This window comes from Mya arenaria, chromosome 11, assembly GCF_026914265.1.
Source record: "Mya arenaria isolate MELC-2E11 chromosome 11, ASM2691426v1".
Lineage (NCBI taxonomy): Eukaryota > Metazoa > Mollusca > Bivalvia > Myida > Myidae > Mya > Mya arenaria.
The window spans coordinates 69,221,470-69,238,072 of record NC_069132.1 but is presented as its reverse complement, the minus strand read 5'-3'; the positions used below and the strand labels follow the sequence as shown (position 1 = coordinate 69,238,072).

At 37.2% G+C, this 16,603-nt stretch overlaps 1 protein-coding gene across 1 annotated transcript; it reads left to right on the top strand.

The window, feature by feature from the left end:
- Nucleotides 1-2,053: 2,053 nt before the first annotated feature.
- Nucleotides 2,054-16,267, top strand: LOC128207420 (uncharacterized). The gene is made up of 2 exons (XM_052910313.1): nt 2,054-2,586; nt 13,786-16,267. The coding sequence occupies exons 1-2, from the start codon at nt 2,280-2,282 to the stop codon at nt 14,775-14,777; spliced, it is 1,299 nt and encodes a 432-aa protein (XP_052766273.1). The 5' UTR covers nt 2,054-2,279; the 3' UTR covers nt 14,778-16,267.
- Nucleotides 16,268-16,603: the final 336 nt, after the last annotated feature.

The window sequence follows — 16,603 nt, the reverse complement described above, 5'->3', positions numbered from 1 at the left end:
GTAGGAGTGGATCTAAAGTTTGTATTTGGGTATCGGTTCGGTACTGTCCGGGAACGGCGTTTATTCATACCGACAGTCTCGATGTATGACATTCACAGGATAATTATAACGATGCTGTTCGTGGTTCGTCTAGAAACACATGTATATGGTCATTTATGCAATAAGAAAAAAGCATGAACACTTATTCCACTGTGAAACATTCATCTAAGAAAAATAAAGTATAAAAAAATAGAATGTCTCCCCCCGCCCTCTCCATTCACCCTCCCGCCCCCCCCCCCTTCCCTGTTACCCCCCCCCCCCCCGTCCACCCCCACCATCCCCTCCCCGCCCCATTTAAAAATGGGTGAAAAATCTAGCAATTAATTTTCATTGGCCTTATGCAGCGATAGGTATGGCGGTATGGTCCTCGAGGGAAGGACTTTTGCACTTGCCCTCAGACCGTTCCGGTTGCCAAGCCTGTATTAGGCCATGGTGTATATGTCCAGCCCCATTAATATGTGATGTGATCGAAGACGGTGTATTTTGGTGAACAAATCGATAGAAATAGCATTGATCACATATAAGAGTACAGAAGTATTGCTCCTAGCAACTACCTTTTGTAAACTCACCTTTTTCTTAAATCATAACTAGCTTTTTAAGACCCGAAACTTAACTTCGAAACCCGAATCTCATTTTTTTACTTAAAACTCATTGTTTTCGTTATCGGAACTCAAATGTTCTTATCCTGTACTATTTTTATCTATCACGAAACCTTATTTTTTCCTGTTCGCTTTTCCTACTCGAACTCACATTTCTGACCCGAGTCTCACTATTTCTCGCTGTTTCTTCAACTCGAGCGTCAAACTCGAATTTTACCCCATTGTAACTAGAAACTCACATTTTTCACCCGAAATTCAATACTGAAAGCAACGAATTCCTCCAACAACATTTATCACGATACCAAAAAGGTTTACTTAACAAAATATATAATAAGACATCTTATCAGCAACTATTTTAGCTGCTACCAACAGCAACATCATACAAGAGCAACAACAACAGCGGAACCATATTTACTTTGACCTTGAGAGCAGTATGACGACCGTACGTTTGTTTGTGTGTGTGTGTGTGTGTGTGTGTGTGTGTCGGTGTGTGCGTGCGTGCGTGCGTGCGTGTGTGCGGGTATGAGTGTGTGTAGGTTGGGATCTGTAGTCGGGGTCAGGGTTTGGATGGGTAACGATAATTTAAGAATTGTTTGTTTCATCTAATTAACGAGCGTTTATCATATTCGATGTGATTGATGGGCAATATATGGACAGACAACTAGGAAAATGTGTTACCTTTGACATCTCTGTACCCCCAGGGACTCGGTCAACGTGTGTATTCAGACTGGTGCATGACTAGCTTTTGGACAGGTCATTATCATGAAAAATATTAATGGGCTAATAAGTAGCCATTTTTAATTTTTGCATGATCAAGATTTATTGAAATGATATTGTTGTTAATTTATTTACTTACTTGGTAATCTTATACCTTTGACCAACAAACATGTACAATAGCTTCTAACGATTGAACTTTAATGTAATGATATCATTTTCATAGTCTGCTCGTTAATTCAACCACCTCTAGCGAACATGAACCTCAGGAGTTTCAATAATTTAAATGTTTAAAATCACCATATCCTTGCTTACTAAATTGTCGACCAAACCTTTCTTTGTTGACCGCCCGGTGAAATGACCGATAGTTCACCGAGGTCATTCACTTTACTGACTTGTATGCAACTATATACATTCATTCATTCATGATACATGCAAATTAGAAAAACAAAAACACAAAAACTGTGAAGTGTGTATTTTTGCATACGCCAACACCAGCATGAATTGTATAATTCACGCTGTATCAACGTACATGTTTTCTGTACAGCTTGCATGCTAATAAGCTCTGATAACGATCATGACAATGTGGGGATATTTCATGTCTTTGTACAAACCGTTATCACACAGTTGTCTCCCTTGTCCAATATTTCTTTCACTTCCAACTGAGTGGTTGATAGTGTTTAATAAACATGCGTCAGTCAGCGAATGATAGTCGCAAAGAAAGCACGTACATGACGGCTGAGCTACTACTGTAGTTTTGTGGATTGTCACTGTACAAGTGAGCGATACATTTATTGATTAACATTGGTGTTATCCCTTGTGGAAAATTAGTTGGATATTGAAAACAATAAGTCAGTGGGTGGTGCTGATGTGGACATAGCTTAAGGGATTAGACTAATGAAATAGACATTAGATAGAAAAACAGAGATGACTTGTGTTTTACTACGGACCCCTTCGTATTCAAACGCATGCACAGGGCGTCCGGAAGAAGTGTCTGATCACCCAGCCGCTAGTTCCGGTCAGTTTCAGTCAAGCTGGCGAGCCGCTCAAACTCTTTTCCGGAGCACGACCACTGCGAGGCGAATATCGGGTTCGAGCTCCACGTCCGACGTAACGTTCCTCGACGGTGTGGTGGCGGAGACAGCAGCCTCCGACGGAAACGCAGAACAGACGGCTGAGGGCGCCCCAGTGACGCCTACATGCCAATCTGAACGTGAACCGTTATCTAAGAATAGTGAGTAGCATAAACATCTTTAATGCCACTGCAATTCTAAAGGGCGATGTTGATCATTAGCATGTCCAGATATTTTCATTTTTTATTGAATGTTGAACATTTCAAAACATTTCCTTTGTCTTATCTCTGTCATGACGTGAATATCATGATGCTGTTAAATTGAATGTTTTGCTTATAAGCAGACATAAGTATACCGAAGTATTGTACAAATTAAACAATTTCTTTGTCCCATTGATATCGGTTAAAGGGTTGGGTTAAGCGGTACCAGATTCATTCACAGGTTTAAAAAGATTATATATATGTCAACATTAAACAGACGACTTTGTCAAACGGTCCGTACTCAGACTTCTTTATCTATCGTAAAGTTATTCATTAGCCTAAACATGCTTGTAACGCGATGTCACACTTGTTGGTTTATAGCTGATCTTAGACCGATTAATCTTTTGAAGTTTAGCTCATCAAAAGAGTAAAAACTTTCGTACGCTGTTAGCTGTAATGTACATAGAAGCTGAAAACAATGAGTGTCCGTTTTACATCATCATCATCATCATCATCATCATCATCATCATCATCATCATCATCATCAGAAGCAGGAGCAGCAGCAGCAGCAGCAGCAGCAGCAGCAGCAATAACAACAACATCATCATCATCATCATCATCTCATCATCACCACTACTACCACCACTACCTGGTTCACAATAACAACCATCATCATCATCAATATGTTAAATCACCAACAACATCATCATCACCATCACCATCATCATCATCATCATCATCATCATCATCATCATCATCATCATTATCATCATCAGCATCATCATCATCAACAACAACAACAACAACAACAGCAACAACAACAAGTGTTGGTCTCAAACAATGACTTTATCATTTAAGCCCTAACGTTCACATTATCGACGTCACACTCGCCTTGTCGAGACACATATTTACTGAACCTCCCCATTGTCTTGATTTATGAATCGTTGTACAAATTAACGTTTTTCATGTCCGCTTCTGTTTAAACAAAACAGCAGCAGCTCACAGCTCAGAACGCTCGCGTAAATCTTGTTTATATTCTCGAGTTTATTGAAAAATGAAGTGTTTTTTTAAGTTCGCTTTACAGCAAACAGTGTTGCTGAATAGCACATTTATAAATCGGTTAGTTTTCGATACGTTTTTTAACCTTCATGATTTTATGAACATTTGTTACAAATAATGGACTTTTTCACAAAGTAGAAGGTAGAAGCAGAAGTAGTAACAATTAAAGTGGTAGTAGTAAAATTAATAGTAGTAGTAGTAGTAGTAGTAGTAGTAGTAGTGGTGCTGGTGGTGGTGCTGCTGGTTGTTGTTGTGGTGCTGGTGTTGGTGATGGTATTGGTGTTGGTAGTGATGGCGTTAGTGGTGGTGTTAGTAGTGGTGGTGCCAGTTTTGGTGGTGGTTGCGAAAGTAGCAGCAGTAGCAGTAGCAGTAGTAGCAGCTGTAGCATTAGTAGTAGTAGTAATAGTAGTAGTAGTAGTAGTGCTGGTGGTGGTGGTGGTGCTGGTGGTGGTGGTAGTAGAAGTAGTAGTAGTAGTAGTAGTAGTAGTAGTAGTAGAAGTAGCAGTAGCAGCAGCAGCAGCAGCAGCAGCAGCAGCAGCAGCAGCAGCAGCAGTAGTAGTAGTAGTAGTAGACATTCTGGCAATATCATAATCTGTGTAGTTGCAATGCTGGTGTTTAAGGTTTTGTATGTTTATTATCGTGTGACTCAAGTTTCCTCTTTTAGTTTTACAACAAAAACACAACATTTTTGGCAATACGACGCTGTGCGTCATGAAACTGAAGGACACATAGTATATCTGACATTGTGCAGCGTCAGTTCTTGGTAAAATTATTTTGAATCTGTTTTTCATGTTCTGGTAAATAGCTTAAGTGGAAGTCTGCTTATGTATGGCGCAAATCCACTTTGAAATTGTAAAAGCCTTAATGTGTTTGTTTCAAACGACCATTTAATTAATGCTTAAAATACGTCACAGTATGAGGCAGTCCAAAGCCTTTCTACACCCTTGTCTGTCTTAAAAAAACTTCAATTTCATAGCTGAACAGTCGTTAGCATATACATAATATAAAAGTGTCCAGCTGCGCTTAAATAACTATAAAAGCTGATGCATAAGTTAACAACGTGTTGCAAGCTTTCACCGAGAACGAAAATTGTTTCTTTGATTAATGGATGCAATTCAGTGCAAACTCAAATCATGTCTGCTTTATTACACTGTAAGTTCTTTGATTGTTTCATTACTTGGAGTACTTGGTTCTTATTCTTGCTGTAACAAGTTGCATGTAACCTGTGAATTGTTGCAATGTGCATAGCTGGCTTTTTAACATGGGCTGGTCTCAGGTGGAAGTTTCAGTCAATAAATGGTGTAAGAAATTATGTCAAAGCTGCACTCTCACAGATTGAACGTTTTGACATTTTTTTTTGTCTTGGAATGAGCCAATTTTTGCGAAAATCCATGGAAACCAGTTTTATAAGACTCCTGACAAAAAATACATCGCAGATGTTAATGAAGTTCAAAAATTTATGTCTTATGAATTTTTCGTAAAACGTTAGTAATGGTTTAGGCCATAAAACATTAATTTTCGAAAGGAAAAATATGAAAATCTACGATCTGAGTTTTGTCAGCAGTCTTTTATCATTGGGTTGCAGATATTTACGCAAAAAATGCCCTTTCCAAGACAAAAAAAATGAAAAAAGTGGTAAAAATGGTGAATCTGTGAGAGTGCAGAGTTTTAACTATATAGTGCTCATTTTGTCATGCATGTATGGCGTGGGTTAACTGAATAAACCTGAAACTTGAGACTTCATAATCTGCGATCTGATCTTTTGTCAGCAGTCTTATATCACTAGTTTTCATACACTTACTCAGAAATAGGCTCATTCAAATACAAAAAAAAACGTTATCAAAACGATCAATTTATGAGAGTGCAGCTTTAAAGGTTTAATTTAGAAAAAAACAACACATACACACAATTTTAGCTCGTTTATAGTTTACAAAAGTCAAAAACACCTGCAAGTTATTAAAAACACACAAACTAACTTGCGTATGGTGGTTTAAGATTTCATGCATCAAAGGCTGAAACACTTTTAAGATCCGCGTTCTTTATACGGTTGAAGTTGGATATGTTACATTGTCGTTTTTCATAATTATTGCCTTAAAGGACATGTATATTCATGTTCAATTGTCAGGCTTTTATACATGTCCAGACGTTTTATCGATATTAAACGCCTCAGCAAAACGGTTGTCTCATGTAAATTTGACAACATGAATTAATTTCATAATTACCGTCGAAATGCCCTAGGTAAATCTGTCATGATAAATACACATAAATTAACATCTAGCCCCAGTCCTGTAATCAAATATGTGGGTAAATTAATCAGTTGGTCTGTTTTATCATACATTTGTCGTGCATCTTGTACTAATTACATGAATAGAGGTGTTTTATTTTCTCGTGTTCCGAAAGCACAAGTGTACTCACGGTAGCTGGAATGTGATTAAAATGGGCGATGGAAAATCGACCGTTCGACTTTTTGATCATAATTTGTTGCCTTAAAGCATACAATTTAAAAGTCTAGTGTGTCCAGGAGCGGATCCAGGATTAGGCGTTAAAGGGGTTGTAGCTTAGGCAAACAACTTTTGTCATTCGCCCCTCCCTCAGAACCGAAATTTGAATAGTTTAAATGATAGGCAGAGGGGCAAGTTTGGGTTCTGCCCCGAGAAATCTTTTTCAATTTTAGTCCGAAATGGTGCATTTTTAGCGTTTTATATTACTTGTTTTCGCCGATATAAACATAAAAAGTAACCTGGACGATTCTTTCTGCCTTATTTTTCTTCTTTTTTTTGTGGGGGTAGGGGGTAGGCTGGGTACACACCCCCCACCATTGGATCCGCTAGTGTTGTTTATTTGAAAATGATTTTTAGCCAGAGTAACCCCCATATATCTGTGCAATAGAAACTTGTTACAAGAGACAAAGATAATGAATACAAGGAGTATTTACATAATTCAGGTTTACCATCACTAGATGGCTTTAGAGGGTAGGCTTTAGAGGGTACTTATAGTAATTGGCTGCACTCTTAAGAACCGTTTCCTGATGCTGCACATAGCAATTGTATTACATACGCAATTGTTGCTACATAAACAGCCATTGTTCTTGAAAGTTTATCTTATCACATGTAATTTCAAACACGTAACTGTTGCTTTACCATGTTGTTAAGGACATCTTTCACTCTCGTGCAGTATAAGTGAACAGGTTGTGAGTTATCCGCACTCTAGTTATTCAACGGTTAAGCCCCGCCTACTTGTTACCGTTCCGTGAGTTAATGAATATACGAACACAAAGCCTTAAGGAAACTCCGAAATAGAGTAAAATTACTTTAGCAAAGTGTTGCACATTACAATCTGCAATTGTATATACGTTGACATTGCCATTTTGTTGAGTGTTATGTTGCCACCTTGTTGTCGATTTCTACATAATACACATTGACACCGGCGCAACTGCCAATTTGTGCTGTTTATTGTCATCTTATTGATCGATTCATGTTGCCACCTTCCTTTCCATATCTCTATCTTTAGTAAAATCAATTGAATATGCGCTGCGGATTGATATATAGACCATTCGGCATTTGGCACGACGACCATCCGGCATTTGGCATCATAACCATCCGGCATTTGGCATCATGACCATCCGGCATTTGGCATCATGAACATCCGGCATTTGACATCATGAACATCCGGCATTTGGCATCATGAACATCCGGCATTTGGCAACATGACCATCCGGCATTTGGCATCATGACCATCCGGCATTTGGCATCACGACCATCCGACATTTGGCATCATGAACATCCGGCATTTGGCATCACGACCATCCGGCATTTGGCATCATGAACATCCGGCATTTGGCAACATGACCATCCGGCATTTGGCATCATGACCATCCGGCATTTGGCATCACGACCATCCGGCATTTGGCATCATGACCATCCGGCATTTGGCATCATGAACATCCGGCATTTTGCAACATGACCATCCGGCATTTTGCATCATGACCATCCGGCATTTGGCATCATGACCATCCGGCATTTGGCAACATGACCATCCGGCATTTGGCATCATGACCATCCGGCATTTGGCATCATGACCATCCGGCATTTGGCATCATGACCATCCGGCATTTGGCATCATGACCATCCGGCATTTGGCAACATGACCATCCGATTATGCAGTATCGTTTTGTGGATTATTGCGTCTCAATGTACAATAATACTTCTAGTGTTGTAAAATGAAGAAAACTGCCGCTTGCTCTTTTATACTATCGCCGTCTGTTTTTATTTTGATGCAAATTAGATAATCTCGTCATGCTAACATGTTTATCCACATCAAAAGCAGACTCCTAACCACTGACGGCGTCTAGCACCTGAACACCAATTCATGGCAAGCACGAGGGACATTTATTTGTAAATTATTGCCGGTCGGGTTGTAAAAGATCATTTAGACGTAAATCGATTCGCGGATCCATAAAATTTTACCCCTTGTAGTTACTATCACATGTATCAATAGAGAAACCGGAGTCTTACATTGACTTCTACTTCGTTAAGCGAGCTAGTTTTGTTAGTTGTTAAATGCATTGAAATGGGCGATTAATTCTATTTCGTTCGAGTGAGAGAAATTTTTTTTGCGATAGTTTAACCAAATCATCATTCATTTACCCACATTAACAATAACGAAGTAGATGCTTTATTTTGTTTTGGCTACGAAATGCATCCAGCTTCTGCACCACGCCTTGTCATTAAACAAAAATTGAGGCTTAAACCATCTCTTTGGGCTCCCGGTATTTCAAGGACGGATCCAGGAATTTAAGAGTAAGAGGGGGCGAAACATAGGGGCTAAACATTTTGCCATTCGCCCTTCCTTCAGAACCAAAATTTAAATGGTTTGAAATGTGGCGTGGAGGGCCCATTGAACATTTCAATAATTTTAGGTATTGTATTACTTTTCTCCGATTTTGACATAAAAGTAAACTTTGAGGAATTAAGGGGGTAGGGGCTTCGGGTGCGTCCCCTTTAAATACTTTTTAATGAGTACCCGGCACTCAAGATGGTGGTACGCAGTACGCGGTACGCAGATACTAAACAGTTGGGATAATTCAGAACGCATACGCTCAAAATAGTAATATATATTTTTACAGCAGAATTAAGGGTGTATTCGGTACACAACGAGGAAGGGAAGGGGAGGGAAAGGGGGTTTACATTATTCGTTTTGAATCAGAGGAGAGTCTGGATATTTAGCAGGGGATATTTTGAAGGCGTAATTTCTTGGTAGTATGGAAGTGAAACGATCATAATGCACATTAAGCAACTAAAGTAGTGGATACTGTTACAGTTGGTATGCGAAACTATGTGTCAGTTATTGTGTCTTGCGGTCAGATGATAAACTTCGGGTAACACTCGAGTTACTGATATTTATATTAGGTCGAGTGTTCAGAACAGAATACTGTATAGAAGGGATGGTCTGGAAGAAGATTAACAACTTAAAAGAGCCCATTCCCACAAGTGATGATTTGCAGAATCATGGCTTTTCGGAAAATACAAATTAACACATTTTGTTACGTAAAAGTGACTTTTACATTCCAGCATATAAAACATGACTTGTGTTTTTATATTTGTTTTTCCTCTAAAACATTATATTGTATGATTAAACTTATTAAAATTAATAAGTGAAATCATAAATAATAATGTTTTAGAGGAAAAAGCAATTATAAAATTAAGTAAAAAATCAAGAAGTTTAACTGTTACGTGAAGGGATGGCTAAAGTGCATGAAGAAGTGAATGATAATGTTTAAGAAAAAAGTAGTACCTTTTCGTTATTACCGTCATTATTGTCGTCTCTCAAATCGTAACTGCTCTCGAAGTTTAATGGCTGCACATGAGATCTACTGTATTTCGAATAAATGAGACAACTGTTTCAGCTAAATTGATAATATTAAAACATGTGAGCACATCGTTTAGAAGTTAACTACGCTGCTGTTAACCAGGTTGTTAATTTTAATAAAGATATGATTAATCGGCTAAAATGTCACAAAAAGGAAAGACAGTGGCATTCACGATGGTGTACCCCATCCCACCTACCCTTCCTTCACCCACCGCCCCCACCCCCACCATCTCTTACGTACCGAATGCACGGGGACTATATTTTCTACCCGAATTCCGCTTAAAACAATTTCGTGTGTCTGCTTACCTACTGATGCAGGAGTTTCTGAGTCCCGCGTACCACACTCATGTTACCCAAGTACTTGATCAAAACGGGCCACAATCACAACGTATCAGAAGTAGGGAGGTTCCAGACCGACTTACTCAAGATACATGTATTAATATGATAATTTGCAATTTTAGATACAACTGCATATGTTGCCACACGCGCTCAATAGACACATTAAAGTAGTTTGCTTTTAAATTCTCTGTTTTAAACGCTGTAAAAAAAAACTTCATCAAAATTATGAAAACATTTTAATGTAAGCGGAATAGCATGTCTTTAGAAACTCGGCGCCAGGCACGTGTTAGCATCGATGACAGGCATGTGAAAATAGTTTTTAAGCACGCCTACTGAAAACTGGGTTTTTTGCTTTTTGTTGATGCTGTGCGAAAACACAGTTGGTTAGGGAATACTTCGCAGCAGACAAATATAAATCAAAACAATCACGCAGGAAATACATGATACCATTATTTAGTATACATTTGTAATGTATTACGTACAAATGTACAGTATTTCTAATAATACCGACATCCTGTTTCGCCGTAAAAGTTACATTTAAAGTGACACTCTTATAAGTCTTATACAAAATGAATACATACACACGTATAACACACATCCATTTTGAGTGATACACCTTTAACTACTTACTAAATAATGCATTTATGGAAAATATTAATTACTGATAAAAAGATTGTAACCATGTATTTAATAGCTGGAAACGCAAACATATTAAATGATAGGTGAATGCTAAAAGATATACTGTGATCTACTATAGTCTCATAAGGTAGAAATACCTTGTTTTATGCTCATTTCTTTCAAATTAAACTCGGTGTCCTTCATACGAACCATTGTTTCTCGACATTTATTCATCCATTTTGAAATATTAAAACAATATTATTAAACGTGGTAAATCTTTTTTGGGAGTAAGAGTGCATCTTTAAACTAATTGGAAATAGGTCAACTATCAAGATTTATATATTGTTGCTTAGAGAACAAATATCAACTTTTAAGCATAGCTTTGTCGAACAGCCGAAACTGGCTTTGTCAGACTCCGTTATCTCGATGTTCTGGTTATGACTGGTTAAGTTTTTTTCGATTTTTTTTAAACACTTTACATAATCCGGTTATATCGAATGTTCGTTATCTCGAATATTTTTAGAGGTCCCAACTGTTTCGACATAGCGAGTTTTGACTGTATTTTTATTTTCTCTTATTAAGATCTTTGAAAAGTAAGATTATGAATAAGTTAAACAAATTTGACCCAATTTTTTCACAATTTTTTTATTTATGGAAAACCGTTCACCGAAATTTAGCATCACTGTGTGAGTTAAACTATTGAACTACGTTTTTGGTTTAGGAATAAATTTCCTTAAAATTACGTGTAACTATTTCACGAACTATTTTCTTTTCATGATATAAAAGTTGTAAGGTGAGTGCGTGTAGCTGAGATAATGAACCATATTTAAAGTCGCTACACTAGCTATATATAGGATGAAAATAAAACCAAACAACTAACTTTTGGGATAAATACAATGATGAATCAATAACCGAACAATCAGATACTATATTTATTAAAACTGTTTGGGAAAACATACTGCAATGCACAAATAGCTCCAGGCATTTCAAAATGAAATCAGCTGGTTTTCTTGTAACATGACATAATTGTTTAAAGGGTATTGAACGAGTTGGTGTATCAACTAAGTTGTCTTAAGGCTAGTATAATAGTAAGTAGATCATGTTACTAGTTATTCAAACCTTCGTAATGACACAGTACGTTCTGTAGTCAGATCATTGTATCTTAAAATAGCCTTGAAACAGCGAGGGAAATGTTGAGTTAAATTTGATTAGCAAACGGATCTTGGATATGACTTTAACGAACCAGGAAACTAATTGTCTCTAATTTAAACATGTGAGTACTGGTAATCAGCTATTAATATATTGCTATGTTGCGTGCATTAGTGCGCATAGGAAGTTTGACCATAACTGTTATAGCTTTAAGTATCACATATCATGGAGGATTTTATACTGAAACTTTTGCTAAATGGTCAAGGTTTGTGATAATACACATAGAACTGCTTCTGTATATCTAAATTTCTGAGAGATGTTGTTAAGATCTTAGATATAAAGATACGTTTTTCGTTCATTTAATCACTCATTCATACGTCTGTTCTATCGGCAGTCCATACAGTCATTAATCGCTTTATCGTTCGTTTTTTTATTTTATTTTTTTCGGTCACTCATTCAAAAGTCCTCTTTTTCGGTCACTTATTCATATTTCGGTTCTATTATTAATGCATCCATTCGTTGGTTCTTTCGATCACTAATTCGTTCAATACAAAACGTTCGTTTTTTCTCAATATCTCATTCGTTCTCTCTGGCGGTCACTCATTCATTTGTAGGTTCTTTTGGTCACTAATCTGTCCAAGTTCAACACACAATGTCCGTTTCCTTCGGTATCTCATTAGGTCATAAGGTCCCCCACTCGATCCTTCCGGTCTCGCATTCATTCGTTCCGATGATTCGGTCATTCGGAGCTCCTCGGCCATTTTCCATCAAAAACAACCTCGGATGTATATCGGACGGTTTACAGTGTCAGAAATCTTTACATTTTAAGTACGCTGTAAGTAGATCGTGTCGTGATTTTAATTTAGCTGTTAAACTTGATGACTTTACCCTGGGGAATATGCATCGTTTAAGCTATAAATCACTTCACTGGCATTCAGTTTGAATCAGTTCAACTAAATAATACAAAATACACGTTAAAACACTACACTGAATTACTGATATTATTTAAAATAACGAACTACTTCTACCAATGTACCGGCAAACATCCGAGGTTGTTTTCGACGGAAATGGCCGAGGTGTTCCGAACGTCCTCTGGTCTCTCATTCGTTCGTTTATTCCTTCATTTATCACTAATTCAAATAGATGTAGACTATAAGTAGGGTGTTCAGTTCGATAACCATTTCAATATTGAACAGCTGGGTGTTGCGCGAAACACATGTCATGTAATAAGTAAGCTATTGTAAAAATATCAACGCCACGTAGTGAAATCTTGTTAATATCACCAACATGTTATAATATACATGTAATAATTATCTTGTGAGTTTGGTTCGTCGTCACCTAGTCAGACATTAGGTTTTTTCGCGAAGAACGTCCAAAGCCATTACAATAACTTTTTCGCGTAACATCGTTAAACGATCATCATCATCATCATCATCATCATCATCATCATCATCATCACCACCACCAACGCCACCACCACCACCATCATACACCATCATAATCATCACCATCATCATCATCATCATCATCACCAACGCCACTACCATCACCACCACCATCATAATCATCAACATCATCATCAACAACATCATCATGAGAAAATCAAATACGAGCATACTTGATGTTTAAAAGGTTGGCAGTTTTCTTCGACGAACGTCATAAACGGCTAGACACAATGTCTGTTCATATTCCGTTACAAAATGAAAAAAAAACAAACAAAAAAACCAACACGCAATAATGTCCGGGAGTGGGCCGATTGTTCAGAACGTGATGAACGAAATCATTGTTAACTTTAAAAGGTAAAATAGTGTATGGTGTGCTCATAAATTTAAATAAAACAAGAACCGCAGCTGCAACAGATGTCCTAAGTCTTGTTTAAACACTGCATATCAAAAGTTTAACCATGACACTTCTAGAGCAGAGCATATTAGAAAGTTAACAACGATGACGTTAACTTTAACAACGTTCTGAACATTCGGGTCATCGTGTCTGGCATTGCTAGGAACTGGCTAGTATGTTTCATGAAATAAAATCACTATGCAAGTTTATAATAGTCGAACGTGTTTGACAAAGTCGGTTGTTATTAATGATATGCTGTGATATTTATTTATTTTTTGTATCTTTCAGACAGTCTTAGTACCGCGGAGGAAAGGGACAGCGACATTGAGTACATCTTAGACATGTGCAACAAATCCCGGACACCGGACATTAAACGTGACGAAACGTCTCGAGTCCTGAAGCGGAAATTAGACACCGACATCGATTTGGACGTTCCGTATATTCCACCGAAAAGAATCTCGCCATTTATGAACACACCAAAAGAGAAAAAGGAAGAAAAACGCAAAATTTTGAAAATCTCAATCAAGAAACTTAAACAGCTTGAAGATCCCGAGGCGTTCTTAAGACGAACTGTGTTAGTGAATAATACACGCAAACGACTTCAGACGGAACTCAGACAGGAAAAAAATAGTAGCAGAGTCGGCAGAAGAAAACATTTTATTTCAACGTACGATGTTTTAAGCAATAGTTGTCTTTCTAATTCATACATGTTCGACGATCCCTTTCTGAGTGGTGTTCATGAAAAAATAACTGATGACATGACCGATACCTTGATAAGTAATTTACAAGATAGACTCTGTGAAAACAAGGAAGGCGATTCTCAAAGTGAAAGTCTTAACTCAAATGCCGAACGCTACGAATCAGAAAGTAAAACAGGTGCCATTCGTTCAAATACGGAACACAGCCTTGAAAATATGGATACTTCTGTGCCGACTGATAGTTCAACATCGCTATTAAATGTCAGTGAAAACATGGATGTAATTAATGACGCTTTTGCTATCGCACAGGGAGTTGATTCTTTTAAAAATGAAACTAACAGTGTTTACATGTCAGTTACAAATTCTGAAAAGGAGGTAACGAATACTTCCACTGATAAGGCACGGACGCACGTTGCCGAGTGCCCCAGCGGAAATGGACAGACATGTTCGGAACAGTGTCACACGGTGCATGAGGAATTTGACACCATGATTATAAATGACAGCGTTGTTCTAGAGATTGACTTGCCGAACCAAATAAACTCTTTTACAAGTCAAACAGGTGTAGATGATTATATCTCTTAGTACTCAAACAAGCTAGTACGTTGTTGTTAATGAACTAAGTTTAGTACCGAGATTTTGGGTTAAATGAGGAGGCGGTTAACATCTCAATCATTCGTTCAACGAATGTCACGTGTCTGAGAAGCAAAGCCACGTGACAATGACGTCAGAACACGTGACGCAGTGAAACTGCCGTATGTCTTCAGAATTGCTTCAAGACGGAAATGATATCCGTGTAAACATTCCTTGTGGTCGCATTTAACAAAAACCATACACGTCTCTGAAATCAAAGGACGTCAAAGGTATTTGTCAGTCAGAGGAAAATACTAGTCTTTCAATTGATTGAGTTTTAAATGTGTTTGTTACTTCACTTTGGTTTAGATCAAATTGTAAATATTTAATGAAAATTGCTGTAAAAACATGCATATAGTCACACTAAAGGGAAATCTACGCAATATAAAACAAAATAGTTCACACCATCATAACAAAATGAAAAATTGTGTGTGTTTGCAAATTTGTGAAATTTGAACCTGAAATAGGCCACACATGAAGAAATGGGACTTCTTTTGCCATACATTTTTTTGGCTTTATTGCAAACTAATTTTATCGAGATAGTAAATAGCTAAAAGTATATTAATTGTTGAACAACTTGCCGCTTATGAATTGCTTTTGGATCAATAAAATGTATTCGACTGCAAATGTATACATTAAAGTTAACAGCGCGTTCGTGGTGAATTGTAATACATCTTTTCTAAGTCGTCGTCAGAATGGGGTTTCACAGCAATTAATATTGCGAGACGCTATTGTTAAAAAAGTCATAACGCTCGCCTGGATCGATAATTATTTTTTTTTACGGCTGCAAACTAGTTTATGATTAACGGTGATACTTTTATGACCAAATATAGAATTATGCAAGATACAATGTATCATTGCGCAGTGGCAAGGTCGAGGGAATTTTGAAGTTAAGTCTCATGTGTTTCTACAATTGCAAGGCCCTATTATCACAAAAATACTCGAGCCAAATCTCATTCTTAACTCATTTTATCTACATAAAAGCATAGTATGAATAAATATCTTGCAATTTTTTTTATACTTTTTAAAAACGTATTTTTTCATAGAATGTGTTGATAAAAAGATTTTATCAATATTTCAAAGAAAACTAGTTCTAGAGCAAAAAATATACTCGAGTAATTGTTAAAAAACAATGAATTGTACTCGAATACATTTTTGGCATTAGAATATTGTTCCCTTGGAATCTAGACCCAAGGTTTTAATCAACATATTCAATGATTGAATGTATGAAATCATATAATATTTTTAAAAACTTTATTTTATGTGGTAAACCGAGTTGAGACTGAGATTGAGAACTGACTTAAGTATGTTCGTGATATTGGGACCAGGTGTATGTAGCCTTGAACAATATTGAAGTATTTATTTTTAATTATTTCTATTTATGAAACTATTATTATTTATTATGATTGTTCGTCATGTTTTGAATTGAAAATAAAAGTTGAAATTAATACTGTTTTTGAATATCAAGTTCGTCCAAATCACTTTATCAAGACCACAGAGGGCGTTCTTTTAAAGAAAATGAAATCTAGTGATAATTAATTTGATATACAGTCGAACCCCGTTCACTTGAACTCCCAGGGACCGGCGAAAATACCTCGAGCTTCGGAAAAATTCGAGCCAAGCAAGAATGCATACGTTCATAAATCGGGCCTTAACATTCAGTTCAAGCAAACGAAGACTTCGAGCCAAGCGAGTTCGAGCCAGCGGGGTTCGACTGTATATAATACGTAAACATGTTTTGAATATCCGTTGATTTCCTTTATATTGAATTCAAAGAA

Coding starts and splice junctions, on each gene's coding strand:
- LOC128207420 (XM_052910313.1), top strand. CDS start 2,280: ATGACTTGTGTTTTACTACGGACCCCTTCGTATTCAAACGCATGCACA. Junction 2,587..13,785: donor TGAACCGTTATCTAAGAATA/GTGAGTAGCATA, acceptor TGTATCTTTCAG/ACAGTCTTAGTACCGCGGAG.